This window comes from Limulus polyphemus, unplaced genomic scaffold (genome assembly GCF_000517525.1).
Source record: "Limulus polyphemus unplaced genomic scaffold, Limulus_polyphemus-2.1.2 Scaffold9819, whole genome shotgun sequence".
Lineage (NCBI taxonomy): Eukaryota > Metazoa > Arthropoda > Merostomata > Xiphosura > Limulidae > Limulus > Limulus polyphemus.
In genome coordinates, this window is record NW_013675429.1 from 6,765 (window position 1) to 19,903 (window position 13,139).

General features: G+C 33.0%; 1 protein-coding gene across 1 annotated transcript; it reads left to right on the forward strand.

Moving 5' to 3' along the window:
* The first annotated feature begins 3,942 nt into the window (after window positions 1-3,942).
* Window positions 3,943-12,894, forward strand: LOC106476108 (ataxin-7-like protein 3). Its single transcript, XM_022380060.1, has 5 exons — window positions 3,943-4,047; window positions 5,359-5,474; window positions 6,726-6,742; window positions 10,369-10,537; window positions 12,762-12,894. Exons 1-5 carry the CDS (start codon window positions 3,976-3,978, stop codon window positions 12,877-12,879), a joined length of 492 nt encoding a protein of 163 aa, XP_022235768.1. The 5' UTR covers window positions 3,943-3,975; the 3' UTR covers window positions 12,880-12,894.
* The last annotated feature ends 245 nt before the right edge of the window (window positions 12,895-13,139 follow it).

Here is a 13,139-nt window from a genome sequence, read left to right on the forward strand (position 1 = left end):
AAATCTCCAAAGATTGTCTGTTTAAATCTACAAAGATTGTCTGTCTAAATATCCAAAGATTGTTTGTTTAAATCTCCAAAGATTGTTTGTCTAAATCTCCAAAGATTGTCTGTCTAAATCTCCAAAGATTGTCTGTGTTAAATCTCCAAAGATTGTCTGTCTAAATCTCCAAAGATTGTCTGTCTAAATCTCCAAAGATTGTCTGTCTAAATCTCCAAAGATTTTCTGTTTAAATCTCCAAAGATTGTCTGTCTAAATCTTCAAAGATTGTTTGTTTAAATCTCCAAAGATTGTTTGTTTAAATCTCCAGAGATTGTCTGTCTAAATCTCCAAAGATTGTCTGTCTAAATCTCCAAAGATTGTCTGTCTAAATCTCCAAAGATTGTCTGTTTAAATCTCCAGAGATTGTCTGTCTAAATCTCCAGAGATTGTCTGTTTAAATCTCCAAAAACGGTCGTATTAAAATATATATTTTATACTGTAAAAAATTCCGGGTACTTGAACATTTCTAAAAAAAATGTCCGAAAATGTGTGAGCTATATTTTTAATGTTAGCTAGAGGGAGCTACGAGGCTTAACTGTAACGTTCAGATGTTAACGAATATGCTCACCCTTTCAGCAGCGGGAGTGTTATAACGTAACGGTCAATCTTACTTTTCCTTGGTAAAAAGTAGCCCATTAGTTAGCAGATAACCTCAGAGTAGGTTTGCGCGAAATTCAACAAACAAACAAACCCACCGGATGAGATAAAAAAAGCGAAAAATACTAATTATTTTAATGATCCTAATTTGTAAAATTTCGAAACATTATCATAACTCAACAAAAGTTAGTATAAAGCAGTTTCAAAAAAAAAAAAAGGAGATTTAGATAACGACTTGTATGGCTGGAATTTCGAGGGACTTTAACACTTTAAAAAATAAAGACCATGTGAATTTCAGTTCTAGGGAACACCACGGATTCAAAGGACTTATAAAAATTATAGTTTGTTGTTTAGCACAAAACTACACAATGGGCTATCTATACTCTACCCATCGCGTGTATCGAAATTTAGCATTATAAGCCCTCAGACTTACCGCTGAGCCACAGAGGGGGGGGGGCATAAGACCTACATTTTTGGGCTTTTTTTGAATAATAAAATAGATAAACTTATGTTATATCATAAGAAGATAACTGAAAAAGTAGATAATCTTAATTTGGACAAGAGGGGTAGCATCCCCAAAAGTCTGTTTTTTATAATTACAGATATTGGAACTTATAAGGAAAATAATTAAATAATTCGTAAAAAAAAACAGAAAATTTAGTTTTGGTTATTAAAACGTGCGAAAATAGAAAAAAAAAATCAACTAAACTGGTGTTTCTGATATAGGCTACAATAGCATTTTAAAGGTCCTACGATTTCTAAAAGAGGTTGAGCCTAATCATGCAGATTTTGTTTCCATTATGTTTATTTAGATTGTTAATTATTTACAAATTATGAATCATTGGTGTCACTTGAGTTGAAAAACTTGATACATTTTATGCTACACCAAAGAATTTTTGGGCTACAGTTAAATTTACAACTTATATTTCGCCCTGATAGGGAGTACACTGGAATAACATTTGTTTTTACTTCTGGTGCTAATACGAGTTGTCTTTAGCCAGAGTTTTTCTGGAAGCGAAACTAAAACCTTAACTTCTAATAAAAATTTTGTTACAAAAAGAAGAATGATCTTCGCAGCAGTGTTGAACATAAACCACAAGGTAAAATACCTTTAACTCATGAGAAGAAATATTAGCACCAGATGGTTATGCATTTCCATATTAGGCTAAGACTACTGAGGGTGTTAAAAGTGGTAGTTGCAATGCTAAGAGAAATATCTAGGTTGACGGATTCGGTCAGTTTTTACAACAGACAGTAAAATCTTATAAGGAACTTTACAGATGGGTAAAATATATATAATAAACCGCGCTGGCATTCCATTATTCCCAGAGATCAGTGAAGCCTGTTTTGCTTTCTACCCAAAGTTTACATAGTCAAATATTTCACTCTGTACTCGTTTATAATCTATAAGTACCAGATTCTCTGAAACAGCGTCACAGGCCATCTTTTGACAGTTTTCTATCACCTAGGAAAGAAATGAACCTTCTGTTCAGGATCTGAATGAAATTCCCAAACACCAGTAAACACACACAAAAATAAACCATAAATGAATACTATTTGATTTATACCTGTTTAAAAGTGCAAGGTAACATGCTATTTATTGAATGCATACACATGACGTTCTAGCATCATTATTTTTTTTCAGTTTTCCGCATTTCTCCCCTTTTAAAGAGTTTAAGCTGCACTGCGGTAGTTTTTTATTTATTGTTTTATCTTTTGTTCGTTTACACCTAAAGGAGTAATTTTAAAATCTTATTTATTACAGTCTTGTCGAAGACTATTTCGTCTCAATATTTGATAAAAAAATATATAAATGACAGAAAATGAAACAAAGATGGATCTTAATTGATAATTTTCAGATACATATTTACAACTATATTTTCCAGAGGGCAATGCACAATTACTGAATTTGACAGGTCACTGTTGCAGATTGAAGAAACAATTTTTGGTGTTGTGCTGTTTTTCAGTCTTAAGTTTAGTAAAAGTTAAAGCAACAATTGTTATAAATACGTGCAACCAGAATGATTGTAAATTATTATTTACAACATGTTATTGACACTAATTAAAAGACCAAGGTTATCGTGTAACTTACAAAGTAACTTCTTGTAAATATAAGTTATAAGCGAATCCTATCTTAGAAGCTATCTTAAAACATTATCAAGAACGAAAAACAAGCGACAGTTACATTATTTAAAAATAGTATGGATAAAAGCATTCTAAAATATAAAAGTAATGTCACATGCACATTACTCAAATGTTATACTCCTACGGTAATTCTGTCTATGTCTACGCTAGGAAAGTTTAAGACTCATAGTCAAAGAGTCATACTAGGTTTGGAAATGCAATTTGTGAAGTCTAGTAAGACTAAGAGTGAAAACAAACAACACTTTTTAAATATAAAACTTTCAGCTTACTCAGGCTAAATTTAACAAAGTAAAGTTAAAACAAAATAAACATAGTTTTGGTATACATTTTAAGTAATATTAGTAATAATAAAAATCTGGTACTAGACAGAACACGTGGCACGTGTAAACGCTAAAACTAGTAAAACAAAGACAGTGCGCCTCGTGTGTCAACATTACGCTCAATGATATCAATTCATCTTCAGAATATGCTATCATTTAAATTTCAAATTAAATTAAATATTAATACAATAGTATTAGTAGATAATTACATGATGGCCAAGTTAAACTTACGAAAGCCTGGGTACGTCACTACTCACTGCCGCCGAGTCTAACTGCTTCTGGGCTTTCTTAATCAAGATCCAAAGTACCAAGCAGGCCCTTAAGTTAATGTAATTAAGTGAACTCTGACTTTGTAAAATGATTTCCAGAAGTTAGTTCAAATCTTAAACTTAGGTTGTAAATGAAATTTTAAACAGTTGTATTTAGTAATATATGTATACTAACCCGACAACATAGGTTTCCACAAATACACTTCTTATTTCATCATTGTTGTATTTTTCACATTGCAAAAATGGTCAGTTCAAAACTGACTTATATTTAGAAAAGTTATTGTTGAATGCAAAAAACAGCTTTAAAAAAAAGCAGTTGTATAAAGGTAATAGATTAGCCATTTTACCTGATGAAGATTAGTTCATGATAAAATGAAGTATTTTATTGTGGCCTAATATGACATATTTTTAAATTGAAGTATAGTAAGTTGTTGGAAGTTGCAAGAAAAATATATATATTTCACATATATGTGTAGACTAGCTATTGTATGGTATATTAAAAATGTGACTGCTTGACCATAAAGCAGGATAATAAAAGGCAGAAAAATTATATTGGCTAACACACTTGCACTTCTCACAAGGTTCGAACTGTTCCACCTAAAATGCAACAGATACCATTAATGGATGAAGAGGCAATGACTTTACTTGAAGCCATATCAAGTGATGAACTAGAGGTATTTACCACCTTACATTTTGTGTTCAGTTACTGATTAAACTAAAAATAGATATTTGTTTCTTTGTTGAAATTTTCGTGAAGGAGTCTACATCTTTTTTTGTTTATAAGTTATGTTACTAACAATGATTTATTAGTACTATTAAGATGTATTGAAGAAAGTTACAAGTAAATGTTTTGTGATGGTGTTCACGTCTGCATCAAACTCTTAACATGCCCACAGTCATCCATGAATTTGGAATGGTTTAAACATATCTAATGTAATTTACTTAAATCTGTTTTCCTCGTAGATATTAACAGCATCGTATGTTTGTTTCAGAGATGGTTAGTGTACATGTATATGTATTACAAATTTAGTTTCACTTGTGTGTGTGTGGTTTAGATTCCAGGTTTTGTGGTCATAGTGTCAAATATGTGTGATAGTTATAGCCTTTATATGGATTAATAATTGGAGTCTTTAATAAGTATGAAGGGCTATAGCTAGTTAATATTAAATATGTCATTTTCTACATATACAAGTTCTATTAGACTTCTCCGAGTCAACACATATTTGTACCCTTAAAGACACTAGTTCTCAACCTATGGGAGACAAACATGATGGGGGGGGGGATCCACCAGACTTGTCTTCCTGTAAGGTTAGATGATTTCAGTCAAAGCACTTTTCTGGCCTAAACTGGTATGCAAGGGAGGGTTGGTTGGGGTGGGGGCACAGATTGCATAAAGTTTATAGGGGGGATGGGGTTTCAGATGAAAACAGTTAGGAACCACTACTTAAGGAGGATCATGCCAAGTACCAGGTATGTAAATATAATCCCATGGCAGCTTTTTTGTTAAGGAGGTGAATGTAAATAATAATAAACCTTTTGGAGAGAAATGGAATAGGTTATTACTTACACAAAAACGTAGTTTGCTATTAAGATGCATACACGGCTAACAAAACATGAATGTGCTGGTTATTATTTATATATCTGCCATTTTGCCTATTTAATATTCACAAATACCCAACTTTTATTCATAGGATATTTCTCAGACTTGAGAGAGAGCAAGATTTCTAGGATTACGTAGCAGAGAAAACAACAGGTGATGAAGATCATTTGATCCAAACCTTGGTCTTCTATTCTCTTCCTTGCAACAGTTTTTTGTATTTTCAGTGTTTATCAAGTTATAGCTATGTCTATATTTTTATTGGATGAACTTGTGTTGATTTAAAAAGAGGTTCTTACTTAAAACTTTATAGCTTTTCTTGTGCGCTAATTTGGATGACATTAAAGATGTGACGATAAGTATCACAAGTTATTATTTTCTCCACCAGTCTTTGAGCCAGGATGTTTACACTGAAGTAGCAAATGGAGTGATCTTGGGATTATGCTTTGAAGTCCACAGAGCTGTAAAACTGGGGATTTTGTTTTTGGACGAATCCAAAGAAGAGTATGTGTCCTCTGCACCTTAAGTTTAAATTTAAATATATTTTTTTAGATCTACAGAGTTTAGTTTTTGAGAGCTACAGCAGTAGTTTTTATTTATTTGTTCAACGAAAGTCTGACTTGTAAAGTCTTATTGTAAGTTGAATTATCCAAATATTGATGTAGACTCATGACATAGATGATCCATATTATGTGTATATAACATAAGAACAGGTTTTTCTGTTTCTTCTACTTAACTTACAACTTGTGAGCTTTTGGCTACCATTTCGGGGGTTCTTGTCGACAGACTAAATCACAGTTGGACCATAAACAGAAACATCCAAAGATTAAACCTCACTCTTATGCCTTAATATATCATATATGTATGATTTTAGGCTTAAGTATTTGATAATTATCATTTTAAAGAAATATTTTGCATTAAATAAAGATATTTTAACTTCACAGTTGTTCATCATAAATATGTCGATTTTGTCATAAGTTATCAAAGAATTACAGTTACCACATTTTTTTTTCAATATCAAATACTGTGTACATTTTATAGGGATTTGTTAAATATGAATAAATTCTGTGTCTATCTGTCTGTAATTATTCTGGTTAAATACTTATCTTATAACAGTATGTGTGATATAGTTACTAAGATCTTTTTTAAACAACGACAACTGGCTTGTCAGTAATGCTGAATTAGAACAAATATTACATAAACAATTATCCCAATGTCTTGAACTTGAAAAAACTCTACTTTAAGTAAAAATTTTGTAGAGATAAGTTGAAAATATAGTTGTCAGGTCATCAAATATTTTTGGAGTAATATTTTTTAATGTGAAAATGGACAACATATTTTTCTAAAATGTTAATGAAAGATTCTGTAATATAATTGTATTTACAGTTAGGAGTTTTTTTCCTGTATGAAACTGTTACATAACTTTTTATTTAAACTATATTTTATGACTCCATTTTACACTTCTGAAATTTTTTAAATCACTTGATTAAGTGTTTTTCATTTTGTTTAGCTATGTTATGGTGTCTTCTAATTATCGTTGGATATAGTTTAATCTTTATGTAGAGATTTGTTCATTTTTTGTTACAAGGATTGTAAGTATATCCTTCCAGATGAGTGAAAATAAGTTTCATTTTAAGAATTTAAAATTTAATATAGTTTATTGATTTTGTATACTTGGAAGTTGAGTTATAATGTATTTAGTGAAGCTGAAAATATTCTTTTATTTTTTATCTCTGACCGTTCTGCCACAAATGGAAGTGAGAAGAAGTTTGGTAAGTAAATTGTTTAAAGTTTATAAATAAAATAGAACTAAAATCTTTTTATACACTATATAGTTTCATTTCTGTAGTCCTGCAGAAAGTCTTCATTCACTTTAACAGGTTAATTCTTCTGAAGACGTAAGTTTGTATCAGCTATGGTTTTATGATGTCTAGAAAGTGTTGGTTACAGAACTCTTACTTAAAGATAGAACATTCTAGAAAATGTTTTGGTTTTGTTGAACCACATTCCTCACTTAAAAATTGTTTCTCTTATTTGACATTTGACGCAGGTAGAAGACAGATTAACATGTTTAGAGGATTTTAGAACCAGCCAAACAAATTAACATGTTTAGAGGAGTTTAGAACCAGCCAAACAAATTAACATGTTTAGAGGAGTTTAGAACCAGCCAAACAAATTAACATGTTAGAGGAGTTTAGAACCAGCCAAACACAACATCTTGTTCATCCAAGTTTAGATTCACTCCTTATCAATACGTAGTTTTCTTTTAATGGTGTTAAATCAGCTTAGTACATTAGGTGCTTGATGTTAAAAAATATTAAAAGTATAATAATTATTAAAATGATTAATTATATATAAATAATTAGATACACGTTATTAATAATTAAAGCTAGTAAGTGGCTGCCATTTTATAATCGGTGGTTCAGGGGTGATAAGGATGCCACACCACCTGACAGCAAGCTGAAATCAAAAGTAAGATGCCAACATCCTTTAGCAGGGAGATCAGATGATGCAACGACACGGGAATGTTTGTCATACCTTACAAAGCTACAGCACACTCATCAACAGACATGCTGATAAAGACAAGCCAGCATTTGTTAAAGACTGGTCATGGGATATACACCAGTGACCCACACGAAAGCTCCATTACATATCATGGGTCTCATCAGAAATACAGAACACTGACAACATTTATAAGTAGAATTCTTCGTGAAGACCTTGCAGCGCAGAGACCATGCTTTACACTATTGAGTCATTATCCTTTGTACTTGGGACATTCTAGCTCCACAAAGATCCTGCAGACAGCAGCTAAACAGAGGTTGCCTAAAAGGCACCAAAGAAAGCATTTATTGGTCGACAAATTCTGTACTGCTACCACTGAGAGTTCAGTTTTCCTCATGTGGAAATAAACATCTAATGCTTCTTGGATCTGTGGAAATCAGCCTTGACAGAAAATGTAAAGATTGGACAGAGGGTTAAACAGGAAAAGCCTCTCAATACCTATTTAAAGACTATGGTGGACAGTCACTGTCATGGGATATATAGCCACAGATAATTTCTACACCAATGATGATGAGAGAGTTGGTTGTGAATTCATTCTCCTATGGAGCAACAACATTATGGCTATACATCATTCAAACATCCTACAAGTTGCACAAAGATGGAGCTGGAAGCCATAAAGCAAGCCCTCCTCTGGATTATTGAAAGTAATAAACCATAAATAGACAGTGCTACCAATATAATGCTTGTAACTGACTCATAGGCTGTACTTCATAAAATTCAAAGTTGTTGGTCACCAGATGGATGCCAGAAAGTAAAGTATATACATGGTAAGACCATCACCTTGATGTGGGTTCTAGGCTAGGCAGGAGTGAAACTAAATGAGAAAGCTTGCTTAAGATGTTCCTTTATCAAGTCCACCACAACTTTACTGATGGGACATCAACCTTCATTAGATGTTTCTTTATTAAGTCCACCACAACCCTACTGATGGGACATCAACCTTCATTAGATGTTTCTTTATCAAGTCCACCACAACTCTACTGGTGGGACATCAACCTTGTTTAGATGTTTCTTTATCAAGTCCACCACAACCCTACTGATGGGACATCAACCTTCTTTAGATGTTTCTTTATCAAGTCCACCACAACTCTACTGGTGGGACATCAACCTTCTTAAGATGTTCCTTTATCAAGTCCACCACAATTCTACTGTTGGGACATCAACCTTCTTAAGCTGTTCCTTTATCAAGTCCACCACAACTCTCCTGATGGGACATCAACCTTCTTTAGATGTTTCTTTATCAAGTCCACCACAACTCTACTGGTGGGACATCAACCTTGTTTAGATGTTCCTTTATCAAGTCCACCACAACCCTACTGATGGGACATCTACCTTCTTAAGATGTTCCTTTATCAAGTCCACCACAACTCTACTGGTGGGACATCAACCTTCTTTAGATGTTTCTTTATCAAGTCCACCACAACTCTACTGGTGGGACATCAACCTTGTTTAGATGTTCCTTTATCAAATCCACCACAACCCTAATGATGGGACATCAACCTTCTTAAGCTGTTCCTTTATCAAGTCCACCACAACTCTACTGATGGGACATCAACCTTCTTAAGATTTTCCTTTATCAAGTCCACCACAACCCTACTGATGGGACATCAACCTTCTTAAGATGTTCCTTTATCAAGTCTACCACAACTCTACTGATGGGACATCAACCTTCTTAAAGTGTTCCTTTATCAAGTCCACCACAACCCTACTGATGGGACATCAACCTTCTTAAGATGTTCCTTTATCAAGTCCACCACAATTCTACTGGTGAGACATCAACCTTCTTTGCACTAGTAAGGTAAAAGCAGCAATCTTGGAAGATCTTCATCCAAATTCAGAGGGGATGAGACTGTTTGAAAACAAAGTAATTTATGGTGTAAGGGAAAGAAAATTATGTTATTTTTAACATCAGTGAAGGAACTCTTATGATGCAGCCAGTCTCCACATGAGGGATCAGCATGTGGCAGTGCAACCTCCAGGACTCGACTCACTACAAGAAATATAGTACCTTAGAAAATTATTTCAATACTTTTTTGTTATATTTTGCAGGTAGTTATATAATTAGGTTTATTATCATTATTTAATTTTTTGTCCAGTTTTTGTTTATGAAGATGTTACTTTGTATCTTGTCCACAAAACATGTGATTTTTACATTGTAGACTCAAGCCTACATCACAGTTAATGTTTTATTACTTTGTATTTTAATTAATAGGTTTTGGTTATTCTTAATATTTAAAATGGAGAAATGGAAACTTCTGACATTTTATTACTTAAAACAGCCCCCCCCCCCCATTGGTACAACGGTATGTCTGCGAACCTACAATGCTAGAAACTGGGTTTCAATACCTATGATGGGCAGAGCATAGATAGCCCTTTGTGCTTAACTTCAAACAAACACACAGTATTATAAATAGCAAGTCTAAATATACTTATAAACTTTTACGTGTTGTAACGATGTTCACATTATGTATTTGATGCTTTTTTTTAAGTGCTAGGATAAATAAAATTTGTTGCCATATATGTTATATTAAATGTGTTTGGATACTCTATTGGTAATATAGTTATTGAACTTCTGTTAATAAATTACAATGTCCAATGAACCTGAAATGGTTACCACAGCTAGTAATAATGAAGATGTTTTTAACGTGAAAAATAATAGCTATTTGAAAATATCTTGTATAAAATTGTAATATTGATATTTGTTATTTTCAGTATTCATCTCTATAGTAATAGTTTATATACAAATTGTACTTTACAGAAAAACAGTTTAGCATTTATACTTTGTATTTTAGGATACGAAAAAAAAAACTTAACTAATTCTTATATACTTTTGCAGAAATTGTTGATGAAATTGGACGCGATGTTTTCGGTCAAGTCCCCATTAAAAAGCAATTTGAATGTGTGTGTCCAAATTGTCAGCGAAACCTAGCTGCCTCGAGATTTGCTCCACATTTGGAAAAATGCATGGGAATGGGCAGAAACAGTTCTCGCCTTGCGAGCAAAAGGTAGAGTTTAATAAATAGTATTCATCTAACTAGAATGTTTGGGTAGAAACAGTTCTTGCCTTGCGAGCAAAAGGTAGAGTTTAATAAATAGTTCGTCTAACTAGAATGTTTGGGTAGAAACAGTTCTTGCCTTGCGAGCAAAAGGTAGAGTTTAATAAATAGTTCGTCTAACTAGAATGTTTGGGTAGAAACAGTTCTCGCCTTGCGAGCAAAAGGTAGAGTTTAATAAATAGTTCGTCTAACTGCATCAGAGCTTTTATCGAAACTATTGAGAAAAGGATTCCTCTCCTTCTTTGGGTCACAAAGTATAACATGCCCATGGTTTACATCATGGATACTATGCACGTTTCTACAAATTCTGTGCAAATCTAGAATATTTCAGGTGGTTGGTCACCCTACTTTTTACCCAAAAGTTAGTTATATTTTTACAAAAATAAAGAATAAAACAGGTTGAGGTAAGTTTGACTTATGGTTTACTGAACAAAGTAATCTCTGTATACTGTCGTTTATGTTTACTGCTGAACTAGGAACTGCGTTTCTTGATCTTTGCCTGACTTACAGAAATATTGTATTATAACTTGACACAGCAACACATTACCATAGTTGAATTTAAAAAAGCATTAAGTGATCAGAATTTATAGAAAAAAGTTTAAATATTTATATATATATTCATTTCTTTATAGTTGTGTATCTTTATAAGTTGTTTTAACACTTGGTTTTAACTTGACATGGTCTGGTGGTTAGGGTGCTTGACCCACAATCTACGGGTCATGGGTTTGAGTACCATCACCGAACATAATCGTCCTTTCAGCCATGGGGCATTATAATGTGATGGTCAAACCCAGTGTTTGGTTAGAGTAGCCAAAGAGTTAGCAGTGAGTGGTGTTGACCAGCTGCCCTCCTACATAAATTAGGGATGGCTAGCACAGATGGTCCTTGAGTAAGTTTACAAAAAATTCAACAAACAAACTCTTGGTTAAACTGCAAACTTTGATGTTTGTTAATCTACTCAATAAAGGATTGGTTTTATGTGATTTATACTAATAAGATTTCTTTTTTTTTACTTTCAATAACTAGATGGTTTGTAAACAATACTAAATGGAGAATACACATTTTTCTTTTATGCTCATCAGATTTGTTCAGGTAATTTTAATGATGTGTACATCTAAACACTTATACGAATGTATCTTTAATGACTTAATTTTTAAAAGGTCTCTGTACTTCCTTACAAGTTGTATACAATGTGCCTAACCTTGACCTCCTAACCTTTCCTTGAGGGATGCCACCCATGTTATTAAGTCTTAGTATGAGACTTGTCTGCATTACATTATTACATGCTTGGTTCTTCTTTTTGTTGTGGTGTTCTGAATGAGTTATATATGTTGTTATGTAAGATAGAGGAATTGGAGACTCTGGTTTCCCCGTTTCATTAATGGGGCCTGATTGCTGCCATGTATCACATGACATTCTGGGAAGCTTTAGTGGTGCTTAGAATTGTAATATAATTCTAAGCAAAGCTAGTTCTTGGCCATAATTCACCAGGTATTTGGAAGATTGGTATTCACAGTTCTTGTGTGAAGTTATCCAATAGACAAAATAGCCAGCCTGAAGTGTTGAAAAATGTTGCCTTGATTATAGTTGCTTTCATCTGCCAGATTTTGTTATTGAATAAGTGTTGTTTCTAACCAGTAACTAGTCTCATTTATTCTTCAAATCTTACTCATTTTACACACACTGCATACAAATTCTCTCCACTTCCTGGTCAAGTCTGACTCATTTTACACATCACATACAAATTCTTTAAACCACCTGGTCAAGTCTGACTATTTCATACATCACATACAAATTCTTTAAACCACCTGGTCAAGTCTGACTATTTCACACATCACATACAAATTCTCTCCACTTCCTGGTGAAGTCTGACTCATTTTACACATCACATACAAATTCTCTAAACCCCCTGGTCAAGTCTAACTATTTCACACACTGCATAAAATTTTTCTTAAACCTCTTGTTATACAGTCCTTGCAAATTGCTGAATACCACTTTTAAAATATGACTATAGCTTTTAACGTTCTCATAAAATTTGTTACCTCTCAACAAATGTTTGTGATTTTTTTTATAGACATGGTAAAATTTATGACTACTTATCATAAAAATAGAATCTATTTTTACCTGCCATGCTAATAAGTTGTTAAACTCACAGTACTTTTTTTAAAATAAGGATTGCCAACTCTGGGAAAGTAGACAGTGATATTGATGACTTTGATGATGGTGACTGGAATTATGGGAATGACAGAAAATGTAAGTATTATATGCTTTCGTCCATATTCAAAAATTAAAATATTCAGAATGAAAAAAAAAAGCTTTAAGTCACGGGCAGCAATCTTTCGAACCAAAAACAAAGAGTTGATTAGGAAATACGAGAAGTGTTGATACTGATACTAGCTTTTGTATAATGTTGAAACTGTCACCTGTAATCCAAACTTTTCCTCCATCACTACTTTGCTTGTGTTATGTGTACCAGTACTCTTAATTCAAATATAAGACTATCCACTTTGTACACCATCTGACTTCCAGTAGACCCTGATTCTCAAAGGGC

Bases quoted from the DNA above. Each gene is read 5' to 3' on its own strand.
- LOC106476108 (XM_022380060.1), top strand. From the start codon at position 3,976: ATGCAACAGATACCATTAATGGATGAAGAGGCAATGACTTTACTTGAA. The intron at 4,048-5,358 runs GTATTTACCACC...TTTCTCCACCAG, and splicing joins TATCAAGTGATGAACTAGAG to TCTTTGAGCCAGGATGTTTA. The intron at 10,538-12,761 runs GTAGAGTTTAAT...TTTTAAAATAAG, and splicing joins TCTCGCCTTGCGAGCAAAAG to GATTGCCAACTCTGGGAAAG.